This window comes from Parasteatoda tepidariorum, chromosome 3 (genome assembly GCF_982258835.1).
Source record: "Parasteatoda tepidariorum strain Cologne lab strain chromosome 3, Ptep-v5.0, whole genome shotgun sequence".
Classification (NCBI taxonomy): domain Eukaryota; kingdom Metazoa; phylum Arthropoda; class Arachnida; order Araneae; family Theridiidae; genus Parasteatoda; species Parasteatoda tepidariorum.
The window spans coordinates 96,308,398-96,323,152 of record NC_141757.1 but is presented as its reverse complement, the minus strand read 5'-3'; the positions used below and the strand labels follow the sequence as shown (position 1 = coordinate 96,323,152).

The 14,755-nt window shown below is 28.2% G+C and overlaps 1 protein-coding gene across 1 annotated transcript; it reads right to left on the bottom strand.

Annotated features, from left to right (window-relative positions):
- Nucleotides 1-2,785: 2,785 nt before the first annotated feature.
- Nucleotides 2,786-14,238, bottom strand: LOC107437078 (uncharacterized). Its single transcript, XM_016048959.3, has 5 exons — nucleotides 14,035-14,238; nucleotides 9,699-9,819; nucleotides 7,466-7,641; nucleotides 5,976-6,114; nucleotides 2,786-3,096 (listed from the first exon to the last, which is right to left on the bottom strand). Exons 1-5 carry the CDS (start codon nucleotides 14,072-14,074, stop codon nucleotides 2,862-2,864), a joined length of 711 nt encoding a protein of 236 aa, XP_015904445.1. The 5' UTR covers nucleotides 14,075-14,238; the 3' UTR covers nucleotides 2,786-2,861.
- Between the last annotated feature and the right edge of the window lie 517 nt (nucleotides 14,239-14,755).

Below are 14,755 nucleotides of genomic sequence, written 5' to 3'. Positions count from 1 at the left end.
ATCCAATTTCTTAAATACGAAATTTGAGCTTTGTCCATTTTCCTAATACGCATTTTCAGCTGCGTAAATCATAAGAATTATATATTTTAAGCTTTTTCCACTTTTATGAAACACGAATTTTAAACCATGCCTATTTTTTCTTAAATATGTATTTTAAACTATGTAGTTTAAACTATGTTTTAAAATATGTATTTTAAACTGGAAAGTATTTTAAACTATGTTCGCTTTCTTAAACTCACATACTTAGCTATAGGTCCAGAATTTGAAGCTCACTGACGAGATGTTCTAGAAGCAGCTTCCTTATATTTTTTGTATTTTTCTCAAATTCATTTATTTAGCAAGATTATTCGGTAAATTCTGCAAGCTCCACTACCTATCAAAAGCCAGTAGTTTTTATGCTAAATAACGTCATGATAGGCTCGTTATACGTCTCTAAACATATATCCTTAGTTATTATTACTCAGTTATAAAAAATACTCCTACTTAATCGAATCACTAAAAACGAAAGTTTTCATCAACTAGAAGATGAAATTATGTATAGATTACGAAGTATCGCATAAAATATTCCTTAATTGCATTAAGACAGTCATTAAGGCTTCTTCAAACTATCGATTAACAAGAAGAAGCAGCCTATCTTTTAGCTTGTTAGACATAAATAAAATTTCAACAATTGCTGTTAAGAAGAGGTTTATGGCCTAAGTAATGGGAATAAAAAGACAATCAAGTCATATTAATCAAATTGAAGAATATCACGCCATCACCATTAATAAGTAATACCTTTAATTCATAACTTAATCAAAGATGTAGCTCTTCTTAATGAATTTCAGGATTATAATGAAAAGAATTTGTAACATTTCTTTCTGTTCAGCGAAAAAAAAAATGTGCGAAGTTACTTACATAATAATACTTATTAACAATAGTTAATAAGTATTATTCATTTTTTAAGCATACTTTTCTGTAATGCTCCTTTATGAAATGTTAATTTGATTCTACAGTGAGTTTTGAATTAGTTTCAGAAATATTGACAAAGAAATAATAGTCATAATCATTTGTCAATAATCATTCAGTCCGTGTCAATAGTCATTTTGAAGGTATGTTTTTATTCATGATTTATGGTTATTAGTATGTTTTTATTCATGACTTATGGTTCTTAGTATGTTTTTATTCATGACTTATGGTTCTTAGTATGTTTTTATTCATGACTTATGGTTCTTAGTATGTTTTTATTCATGGCTTATGGTTCTTAGTATGTTTTTATTCATGGCTTATGGTTCTTAGTATGTTTTTATTCATGACTTATGGTTCTTAGTATGTTTTTGCGCTTATCCTAAGTTTTTTGTTAAACATTTTAGAAAATAAATATTTATTTAAGAAAAAAATATAAAATAGAAAAGAGAAACATAAATTGCCTGTTTTGCACATAATTTTAGCCACGGATTTGTCCATGGAGACGGATTTTTCCGTCCTTTCTACGCATCCGTACTCGGTTTGCCTTGAAATTGTAGTACCCGTTGCTGCATATAGCTGATGAAACAGGTCGGTTGCTATGCTTCGTCTACTTCTTTCGGCAGTTGCTGCCAAATACATGTCTTCATTCGGGGTTCTAACTTGAGACCACCTGCACTGTAATGATTATTGACATTTCCATCATCTTAGAATCGTTGTCAAAGCATAGATATCACACTTTTGGCAATTCCAAGTGGATTCCAAGTTAAATTGCCTATTGTGTTTGAAGATTACTAATTATATAGGGAAATTTTTTTATATATTTTAGATCTCAATTTCCGTGTGATTCTGAATTATCCTTTATGTTCATGAGTGTATTTACTAGCTGAATACACTTTTTTTTTGTAAGGGTTAGAAAAAAAGTAATAAATAAATCGGTTCTGAATAACGCTATAAAATCATGCACAAAATTACAGAGCAAATAATAAAGCTAAAATAAGTTAAATGTTTTTATTTATTAACATTTGTTGCACTTTTGCGTGGTTTTACGTTATTAGATTAAGCAAAACACGTATTTAGTAGTTCATCCCATCAAAATAAATATTAACTCTTTTCAATATCATCTGGCATAATGCTGTTGCTCGAGACAACTAGTGATATTTAAAATATACCATAATACGCAACTTTTTCCTTTATATATATTTAAGGGCCGTAAAGAAACTAGTTCCGGAGCATCTATCATAAAAATGCACGAAATTAGTGCAGCTTTAATACACACTAAATTTACTGATAAAATAATTTGTAATTAAAATTAAGCATTATTGGTGTCAAAAAGAGTGTGGAGACGTCTTACGGTTCATCATAACGAATAAGTAGATCTTCAGATATATTGTTTCTTGTAGCAATAGAAAAAAAGAGAAAATAAGTAGTCAAAGAAAGTAAACTCAAATATAGTCCATAACAATAAAAAGAAAGTTCGTCTTGCCCTTTATAATTCCAGAACTTTTCGTGCTGGTGTCACGAACTTTCGTACGTAAAAAGAGCAATTTCCTTCCTCGATCTTAAAAAAAATTTCAAAAATTTAATTTAGATCTTCCGGAAGAAGCGTTTATAAAAAAAAAGGAAATTTACTCATTAGTTAGGAATCAGCCCTTGTTTTAATTGAAACTATAAATAATTCTGCGTTATCATATATTTTAAGGATTACACCAATGATGTTAGCAAGCTTACAGCTCTCATTTATTAACAAACAAGTTTATCGCACTGTATTGAGTTATTTGTTGTTCGTTATGTCATAGAGAGATTTTGTGTAATCAAGTCGAATTAATAAAAAGCAATCTAACAAAATATATAGTTTTATTTCTTCAAAAAATAGTTGAAGTCTTAGTAGAAACGTAAAGCTTGTACAAAATGGTTTATTTTCTTCTTTTCTTCATGTCAAAGACTTTCTCGAAAATGGCACGACGTTCAGATTCCAAAGCTAAAAATTCGATGTATTTTGTTTTCAAATCCAGAATGCTCTGTGGAGTGCAAATACCGTATTTCAGGAATTTTGTTCTTTTCAGTAATTCAACAAGTGTTGCCCGTGCGTCTTCTCCACACTTCTCTAAGACGTCTCCAGAAATACAAGCAAATACATGAGCAGCCATCCTGAGAATAAAGTGTTGTTAAAAAATGTTTCTTAAGAAACTAAAACTGAGGCTTACAGAGCAAGTAAAAATAACATATCCCCTTATCAAACAATTATTTTAGATAAATTTTAAAGTGTTCAATTTATATTGCGTGTGTTATTTATATTGTGACCACTCGAAAATAAAAAAAAGGGATTTTATTACAATTCTGCAGAGAAATTTTACTTAATTTCGTTCGTACAGTGCCAATTCAGGACGAATACCAACAGTGATCCAATAGCAATTATGACGAATGAAGTAAGTTAGGAACAAATAACAATTTATTTAATAATTAACATATTATATCCCGAATACATATGACAATTATATGGTACCGCCAAACAGAAACTTTTCCCTAGAAGTAAATGTTTACAAAAAACGAAATTAAGAATTACATACAAAATCATACTCGAATGATTCGCGCTAAAATCCAACGAAGAAGTTAGACGCTAATGGATTTGCTCAAATTCGTCAAGGTGCCAACCCGTTTGCTGTAGAAAATTACACAAAACAGGGATTAATAATTTCAGAATAATTAAAGATGAACACGTGAGGTTACGAATCAGTAGTAAAGAGTAGGACAAATAAGTATACCATCAAAACTAATGATGAAAAATATAAAAAACTGTCTGATTGCTCAAAGAAACTTGGCGTTTCTCCCAACCATAAAAAAAAATCAGTTTCAATTCTTAAAATTCCAATTTTCTCAATAGAAATTCGTGAGATTTTTTATTGTGGTTGACTTCATTTTTAAAAAGACAGATAATATTCTAAAGACAGATATTAAGAGTTGTCACTACGTAACATACTATTAGCAATGCATACTCGTTGCAATACATATGATTTTTATTATGAATACATGTAAGAAACAATAACCAATATATAATAAATCTAATGTGCAATAAATACAATTTTTAATCGAAATACAAAGAAATTGAAATTACCAAAAGGCGAACTTAAAACACTTTGCTTTCATGATTATATGATTGATTAATTTCAAAAGCTTATTCAGTTGGCATGTGTGTCAGTACACCCGATATTTCGTAATTATATGATTTCAAATAAAACGTTCTCGAATAAGAATTATAAAATGCATTTGAAATGTTTCCAAGACACACTGATTTTAAAAAGCATTAGAATTACCTTGTTTGAAAAAAAAATCATGGTATTGAAAAAAAAATCATAATAATCTTTGAAATAACAGAAAAACAATTTTTTTTAAATCTCTATTAAAACGTGGAATAAACCTTCGTTTCCTTTTTTTTTCCCTATATTTTATTTTAAAGTATGAAACTGTGAATACTGTGTGTGATACTGTGAATTCTCAGCAAGAATCCTTATATATTTTAACACGTTGACTGTCGCACTCGCTTACAGTGAATTCTCGTTCAGGCCACGAGCACCATTGTACGAAGCGTATTTTGCTAAGTACTCCCACCGATATTTTAATAATGAGAGTTTCTGGTGGTCACAAGAATAACATCTCGCTCCGTTTGTTTCCATGGTATCATGTCTGTTTATTTGCTTCCATTGCTTTGCATCTGTTTCTCATCTCGCCACTTAGCACTATCAGTTTGAATCTTTACAGAGTAAAAAAGAGTATAACTTAAAATCTTTACCCTACTTCGTTGAAATTTCGAAAAGAAAATGGATCACTTATTTCTTTGTGAGTCAAATAGCAGTTAACAAGAAACCTTTTACGAGGCTCACAAATATTTTCTTAATCAATAATTTTTGTATTACTTCTATACTAATGCAATAGTTTTGTTACTTAGTGTGAAATATCGCTTCGAACGCATACGAATATCCTTCTCAAGTAGTCAAATAAGCGTCACCCCAAGACAGGTGATGCAGCAGTCAACGTCGGAAACAATCTAACCTTTTAAATAAAACTACGTAAAAGTTTTAAACATTTTACCTATACATTTTTTGATATATTTAACTTCCTTTAGTCTTCTCTAAACTTGTGGAAAATTTTTATTTCGTTTTATTGAATAAAATTTTAAAAAATAATAATAAAGAAAAAAATATAAAAATATTTCATTTTAGAATTAAAAAAAAAATTTAAGCACGATTGGTAAAAAATATTGTTGTAGAATTACAGTTCCAAACAAATAAAAAAAACTAGTATTAAAGTACAATGTTTTCAGTTACATTATTAAATTAAAAACGTCCATTTCGTTCAACATTTCAAATTTGAAAACTTTTTTTAGAAATTATTATTTGATATGATTTGTGAGTATCTTTTAGAAAATTTATTGTACATGTTTTGCAATCTAGTTTGCATAACATAATTTGAAACAATATATACATTTTCAAAAGGTTTACATATTATACCCCTGACCTTCTTAAAAATATTCATTATAATTTTCCGAAATGTTCATTGTGGCCCCGTAATACATTCCATTAATTAAATTTGTTTATTAACGGTAATTATTAATTATAAGGTATAAGGGAGCATGTGTAAAATCCATCGACCAAGAAAAATGACGCAAATTCTGCTAAATGGAAGCAAAATCGCTTCATAATGTTACCAGTGGATGTTTAATGGGTATTGGAACAACATGTGAAATCTAAAAAATGTTAAATTAATACTTTAAGACATACGATTTATAAAATTTGTTTCGCAGATTATTTGCAAAACTAACTAAAATTTTAACTAACTAGCTAAACTTTAAATTCATTATATTTTGACAAAACCACAAGAATTATATTTTCATACAAAACCTTGAAAAAATAACCACGTATTTGATACATCTTTTACTATTGCTGACAAAAAATTAAGCTTGGCACCGTTGTTTGGTTTTGCGGTTAATGGTCGGCAGGATATTACGCAGGTACAGATAAGAGAATTCTTACATGCAGTGGCGTTCTCGTTCATCTTCATCTTCTCCAAATTTGTAAGAGCCATAAAGACCTTTTGCCTCGAATGCACAAAGGGGCACCGTCATGGGTGCCATCATAGTGTCTCTAATGCAACCAATATTTCGGGCATAAGCTATGAATGCAAAAGAAACTTGTTAGAATGTAACATGTCAGTTGGTTAAAAATAACATTATTTGTGTGAAGTTATTTAAGAAATTAAGCGCAAAGTTTAATTTTGTTTCAAAATTGCTCTTAACTGTTGCCACGAAGGTGTAGAAATCCGTAATTCTCCTGATTATGTGCAGATTAACCAGGCACATTATCTTCTACGCACATTGTTAAAGTGAGTATAAAATCTTTGCTAGAACAACAGCAATGTTTCTGCAGCTTAAATTAACGTAATGTTATTCATTTATTTTTGATTATCGAAAAAACTTAAGTTACTACAATCAAACAGTTAACACATCAGCCGATAGAATGAATTAACAGTCACTTAAAAAATATAATTCAAAGAATCAAACGATTCAATCAATCATCAAAATTAGATTAATTAACGTAATGTCGTTTATTTACATTTCAATATCAAAGTATATCAAGTCAATGAATACAATCAAACAATCGAAAAATTAATTGATAAAATGAGAGAAACAAACTTTTGACATTTAACGATATGGAAGGAAACGGTCAATGCACATATTACATAGATAAATTATAAAAAACACTTGATTCACCACTCTAAGCTTCTATAGTATTTTTTCCATGGTCTCATATGCTTAGCTATTTAGTACAGAAATACATTATATTCAATTGAATTTTTTTTAAATTAAATAAATCATTAGAAAATTTTTATGCTAATATAATTTTTTTAAACCACTCGATATTGGGATATAATTTTTAAAACAATGCTTTTAAATGTATAAATAGATCTATTTCCACATTTTAAATCAGTGTTTCACTTTAATTTCTTTTATATTTTTATCTAATTTAATTATGGATTTTTTTTTCATTCATTTCATCCAGCAGTTTTCTAGTAAAAAAAATGCTTTTTGTTATTTTAGGTTCAATTAGTATATAAACAAAATTGGACTATTATGAAAAGAAATTAAATATTATAAAAATATCAAGAATTACTCAAAAACAGTCAACGATTTGTAATATTTAAACGGAACGAAAAACAAGTTTAAAGACAAAATTACACTTGTGCTGATACTTCAGTTGGAATGGTCTCATAAGTAACGGAAAACATTTAGAAATTATTTTAGTTTAACGCGCCATCTGTTGAAAAACTTTCTAACTAATTTTGAAGAACATGGATTTCCGAACCAGCATGCAGAAAAAAAAAATTTCTGCCTGTTTCAATTTTCCTTATTATTATTATTTTACCGAATTCGGTATCCAAGCATAATTAAAATTAAATATAGTATCGGAATTAAACTATTCTTAGTAATAATTGAAAAACACATAAACTGTTGTCGTTTAAATACCTTTATGAATTTGAGTTGTTGTGTCACATAAATCCTCCATTAAATCTTTCGTTCCTAAAATGATACTCGAAGCAGCTACTAGAGTTTCATTGTCAGAAGTGGCCAGTTCTTCAAGATCTTGATCCGCGCATTTGCTGAATTCTTCCAATATGCAATCAGTTGCTACACGGATAGCCCTATAATAATCATAATTGAAGAACTTAATGTAATAAGGTTTTGAGTGACATTTAAGTGACATACGTTTAAAGTATTTAATTTAGTCTTATTTTACTGTAGAATATTCAATTAGTTTTCCAAATCATTAAATGTCGCAGATCTCACAGAGGATAAAGGTTTTTAAGTGGAAGGTTTCAAATTCGTTTTCAACATAAACAAAAGAAGAAAAATCAAGAAAAGTCTCTATCATAGAAACAAATTAAAACGCTAAGCTTTCGGAAGCTCTGACACGAACAGTTTAAATAAGTGTTTGACATTTATAGCTTTACTGAATCGAAAGCTTGTGACCAAAAATGAAAGCATGATGTAACTTTTATTTCCTAATCACAAAACATATAGCTCTATTTCACTTAAATATCACTTAAAATTTATTGATACTCACTCACTAAAATGTCACTTAAAATTTATTGATACTCACTCACTAAAATGTCACTTAAAATTTATTTAAGCTCGATTTCACTAAAATATCACTTAACCACTCAGATCTTCACTTTATATATTAAAGTAATCTCAATATGTAAATTATGATCATCTTTAAAGTTTGAGTCAAAGTTGACAAGTTAAGAAATTATCACTTGTTATTATAAGTTAAATACTTTTAGTTTATAAATGGAAGATCTTATTATTAGAGATGTTTAAGTGAATTTGATTAAATGAATTTGATTAAGTGAATTTGATTAAGTCAGCTTTTGAATGTATAGAAAACGTAGGAAGCTGTTTTTCTTTATCTAAAGCAAAAGGAATGGGGTGATCTTTCCTTCCTCTCATTCAACGGAAGGACGAGCAAATCATAGTTATTTTAAATACATTTTTAGGATCTCTTTTTAATTATTTCCAACATTTAATTTATCGAAAATTTCTGCCTCTATCGACTAATTCGTTCTTTCTAGCGTTTTTTTCGTAGTTTGAACAAGGGCTTATAATATTTCTAAGAATGGGAAAATGGCTTAGGTGTACCAATCAATATTAATTTATAGTGATGAACGATGATTCTCACAATTCTGCTTCATTTTTAGATTACAATTTAAAATTCGATTAGAACTAAAATTGAAAATGTACACAAACATTTCAAAATTAGGAGAATTATTATTTTACATCACTATGAACGTTTTTAATTTTAGTGTTTACAACGTCATTGTGTTGATATTAACAATATATAAGTAAGGTATAGTAGTAGACAATGATATTTCATTGTTATGAACATTCTTAATCATTGAGTTTAAAAATGCCATTATCTTCATTCTAACAATAAATTTACAATGTATCATAATAATGGGCAATGATTTCTCATCAACTTTAACGTTCCTTTTTAATTTTAGAGTTTAATTGTCATTATATTAACATTAATCACAAATTAAAAATGTTTCATAATATTGGGGAATGATTTTTCAAAATCCTGTAACTTTTTATAATCAGAATGAATTATATGCAATTAAAGTAAATTAAAAAAACACAAATCAGTTATATTTCATAGTTATGAGCGATAATTTCTCATTATCTTGTACTCTTTAAATATCAGATTTTAGAATGTAATTGAAGTAAAAAAACAAATAGCAATAACGTTTCATAAAAATGAGCAGGGATTTTTCTTCCTATACGTTTTTAATAGCAGAATTTAAAATGCAGTTAAAGGAAATTGATACAGAAACCAATAAGGTTTCCTAATAATGGACAATGATTTTTCATCATTACGTAAGTTTTTAATATCAGAATTATAATGCAATTGAAGTAAATTAAAATATAAAGCAATAGTTATTCGTAATGATGTGTAATGATTCTGCATGATCCTGTATGCGTTTAAAGTTGGAATTTTAAAGGTAATTAAAGTAAAATTAACCACAAAATCAATAATATTTCATAACAAAAGGTAATAATTTCTCATGAACTTGATATCAGAATTTAATATGCAATCATAGTCAACTTAAACGCAGATGAATGTTTCACAATAATAAGTGTTGGTTCGACATCTTCCTGTATGTTTTCAGTCTAAGAATTAAAATACTTTTGATATACGTACGGGCAAACAGCTTCTAGCCTTTCCACTGATGGAAAGAGATGATCAGGATTTTCCGGATCAACGGGAGGTGCTAATTTTTGACATCGGTCAGCTGAGCACGTTTCCAGGACAGCAAGGCAACCTATTATTAAAATACATTTATACGAAATTAAAAATAACCATTTTCAAATAGTTCAATATTTATTAATTTAGATGGTAATCGTAATGAGCCAAACTTTTTTAATATTATTTTATAAGTTAAAGAAATAAACTATCAGGTATTGAACTATTGGACCCAAAATCTTTTACAGGACTGTTTTACTAGCAAAGTTGTGTTAAAATATTTTTGGTATTGATATTGACCTATAAAGAGAAATTCATTTAGCGTAGGACGTACGTAGATGACCATTTATCATTGGGGAGATTATGACCATGTATCATTGGGAGCATATTTAAAGATTAACGAAGTTGGAAGGAAGTAGCATTACTCCTAACTAGTAAACTAACATTAACTTACAAACTACCCTAGCAGCAAAATAACTTAGTCCCTCATTGGGTCAATATTCATAAGTCCTTGCTCAGTAAAGGTTCAAAGGTTCATTATTTTTCCGATATTGACACTATATAGAACTTTCAGATTCACTCGATATTTTACAGTCACTTTACAACCAATATCAGTCTTATAGAATTGTCAGATTCACCCGATATTTTATATCCATTATTTAGCCAATGTAGGTTCTGTATTGGCCAATGTAGGCCCTATGTAGACCATTCCAGGATCAATATTAAGAAAAAACCAAGACATCCCAATACTAGTCCCTCGGTGCATGTTCTTGTAGAACCCCATATTGAGCCAAGGAAAAATTGTTTCTAGGGTAATATTAACTTACAACTAACAATAACTAGAGTTATTTCGAACAAGAAATGAGAAGTATATCTGAATTGTTTTTACGTATCACGAAAACAATTTTTTTAGAATATATTTTACGATGCATCGTAAATGCCTTGCCTGCAATAAATGCCACGAATTAGATTATCTTCAACAATGATAACGTTATAGTTATCCAACACGCTAATAGCGGGATCATTTTCATCTATGGTATTAATCGAACATAATTGGATAACTATTGACAATGATACTTACAGAATAAGACAACACCCTGTAATTATCGACAAGTATAAAATCTCGAAATTAACTCATTCGGTAAATCTATTGTCATATTTTTATAATTACTCATCGATTTGTTAAAAATTATAAAAAAAGTGTTTTCCTTAATAAGGTAATGAAATTATTGACCAATGTAAAAATAATTCAAATTAGTTGAATTAAAAATTATCGCATTATATCGTAAAATATTTATGCTTCTTAATATATCGTCCAATTAATGGGAATTCCGATATTACTCAGAACTAGATATTTTCAACGGCATGTTAATAAACATTATGTTACATAGATCACTTACTTTATTAATGTTAATCAGACTAGGGCAAAAACATAATTTGGAATAAAATTTTCGAAATTGAATTTATTAAATTCTTATAGTCTTAGCGTTCTAAAAATATTTTACTTTTGTTTATACTCCAATTATTTACAAAGTTATGGAAGTTTTTCTACAAGGTGATAAAGAATAGACTTGATTTTAAGTTTTCAAATGCGTTAATCGCAAAATCAGGTTTTCTCACATTTTACACTACCCTAAACACAATATCTCATATTGTTTTTAAAATAATTGTCTTCAATTTTTCATGAGTGCTTATGATTTTGAACTGCACACCATGAGAAAAGAATTGAATTTCATTTTCTATGCATGTTTTTTCGCAAAGACACGAGCAAAATTTTTTTTAAATTTGCTTCTTTAACTACTTTGATCCTAAACTCATCGTAAAAGCAAGTGCATATACTACTTATAGTTCAGAATATAGTTGATAGACATCTAAATAACATCCTTAGAGGATTTTTTTTTGTTTTGGATGATAGAAATTTTTTACAGAATTTAGCGTATGTGTAAAAAATGCCTAATTTTTGCCTAAAAATGGCCATTTAAAAAAAAATTTCATTTGCTAGTTTCATAAGTTTTTACACATAATGTAATATATAAGCTAGTTTTATAAAATTTCAGATTAATATTTTTTTGAAGAGAATATATCAGAATTATTCCGATATATATTTTTTTTAAAAAATATATCGAAATTATTCCGATAGCTTAATTTAATTTTAATCTATTTTATTTTGCTATGTAAAGTTGGGCTCTTTAAAATGAAGCAAAAAATTTATTCCTGACTATTCAATTTTTTTTCGACCATTTTTAAATTAAATTTTAAAAAAATAATAAATTTTACTAAGAGTTATTGTTTGCATGGAATTATCTAAATTGGAAAAAATTGGAATTTATAATTGTGGGTAAAACCTTTTCAAATCGATTAAAAAGTTATCGAGATATAGCGAGTTGTGCATAAGGTAAAATTAACATTAAGGGTCCTAAACTTCGAAACACTTTTTTATAAATTAATTTATTTTTTTTATTTTAACCTAATACCTTACTTACAAACTTAGAAAAACTTAATTAAAGGGGCTTAGGAAAAAAACTGTATTTAGTGATAAAAGAATATAATGCCTTATCATTGATGGTGCATAATATGAATAACGTATTGGAGCACTTTAAATATCATCACGAGCTATGAGAGAAGGGGATAAAAGAGGAGGGTTCGAATTGAATATTGCTACTTAAGCAAATGAGTCATTGTTTTTAATGTTTTTTATTACATTGAATCGATTTGAAATAATCATACGCTGCTAGGACAAGTAGTTCACAATTTATGAAGATTTCATATGAAAACAGTACATATTTTGACCAATTCACGCATTTGGCATTGCCAGGTAGGAAAATGAAGTATTTTTCCCTATTAAACTTTTTTTAGTCTAAATCGAATGCGATCAAAACAAAGACGATATATTTAATAGTTCAAGCGTAATGAAACATTTTAAAATACAGTTTTGTACTTATACCTATTTACATGTGCGACAATGTTATATGGACAAATGTTTCATTGTTTTTATTCTATTTTATTTCTTAATTTTTTTGCGCTAAATCCAATAGTATCAAAATTTAAGTAGATGGAAGTTATCATTTAAAATCTATAAAAGCCTTATGCGTAGACAGGTATAGATCAAAAATTATAACTTAAAATCATTATTTCCCTTAAAGCACTATTTCCTACGACTAAATTTCGAGATTATTTGGATTTAGCGTAAAAAATGCGTGAAAGAGACAATGGCACAGTCAAGTGCATGTATAGGTTTAAATTAAAAATAGTACTCAATAAACATGAACTTTTTTAATTTTTACAGTTTCAACACTGCTGATATCCTTCGATGTGTAAGAAATACATAAGATACAAATACTTTACTTTACTACTTGATTTGAATTAAAAAAAACCTCATTTGCTTAAAATAAAACAATAATTCATTTCCTTCAGAAATTTTTAATCTAATTAGCACTAAGGCAAAATTTGCATCAAATTTACGTCAAAAACAATTTCCAGACTATGAAACCAACAATTTCGATTCATTCAATTCGGCCATAAAAGATACATATGGAACATTACTTAATTTATATAAATAGCAATGTTTAAATCTATCTTTAGAGATGGAGTATAAAATGATCTATCGTAAAATTATGTTTATATATCATCTACGAACAAGTACAAAAAAATATTATCCTCTCACAAAGTACAGAATCGTACATTCTATTACCATAATTACATATTTTACTTTAAAAAACCTTACTCCTAACCTTATTTAATCCACCACATTCATAACTGCGCCAGACAAACCTTTTTTACTAATTTTATACTTAACAAAAGAAAATTAGCGTTGACCCTCTGCATGTCCGTAGGAAATATATTTCTACCAGCTACATACGTTTTTAAACGTCGATAAAAATCGTTTTTTTCCTGTGATTTATGTGGCTATCATCTGATAACTTTAAAAAAAAATGAATGGTTTGTTTGTATAAATTTGGGAAGTAGTGGAGATTAGGTGTTAAAAAAGAGAGGAAAACACTAGGGAGCTATTTTCTCTTACAACGTTTGTTAATTTGATAATTTCTCATCGAGTTCATTTGCAGCAATAAATACAGAATTCATGAATTTTGTTATTTTTTTAAAATTTGTAGTCAAATCTTTATTGCTTTAACGTAATTTGATTTTTAAACAAACTGAGCTCCTTTTCATAAATCAAACTCAATTCCGAAAATATTTTAATCTAGAACAAATTAACCTATAAAGAGTTAACAGAAGCAAACATAAATTTAAATAAACAAGTCTTGAGCATCATACGAGAAAGATTTAAACTTACCACTGAATGAAATGCAAAGTATCAGAATAGATTTCCACATTGTTAGAGTAGATGCGTTAATCCTGGCTTGGTAACAACTACTACAATAAAGTAATGATCAAAAATTTCGCTCCCTTTTATATATACTTGAATTTTTTTCTCTCTCTAGAATAAGGTGGTTTAAAAAAAACTGTTCCATTCATGGTCAATAGGAAAGGGAAGTCCGTTTTCTAATGTCAAAGTGTGTATTGATATCTGCACAGGAAATAACAATTAATGCATTTCAGATGATTATTTTCAATTAAGATATCTTGTAAAGTATAACATATGGAGTGATTAATTTTTCTGCTTTTAAATATGGCGTGGGGCTGACGATAAATGTATTACGTAAAATGTTAACGGTTGCTAGGATGTAGGAAATGTTTGGCAATTTCTCCAAAATGACTTCTGTTACGCCACATTTCGTAACAGTTATAATAATATATTATGAGACGGAATCGAAAAGTTTAGAGCAATATATTGATAAGCAACATTTTTACATCAAACTGTTCCAAATTACTATGTCCAGACAAACATTTAAAAATTTGTAGAATTTCCACTAGATGGCAGCATACTACTACACAAAAATCTTATTTGAAATAGCAAACTCTCTCCATAGCAGTTTGACAAAATGGCTTATCATTAAATTGCTCCAAACCCTTTTACTTCTGATCAAAAATTTAGTTATTTAGCTGTAAAAACA

Excerpts from the sequence above, each read along its gene's own strand:
- LOC107437078 (XM_016048959.3), bottom strand. The coding sequence starts at position 14,074 with ATGTGGAAATCTATTCTGATACTTTGCATTTCATTCAGTG. Across the intron at positions 6,115-7,465 it reads AACAACTCAAATTCATAAAG|CTTATGCCCGAAATATTGGT; the intron begins GTATTTAAACGA and ends TTGCATTCATAG. Across the intron at positions 3,097-5,975 it reads GAACGAGAACGCCACTGCAT|GATGGCTGCTCATGTATTTG; the intron begins GTAAGAATTCTC and ends CTTTATTCTCAG.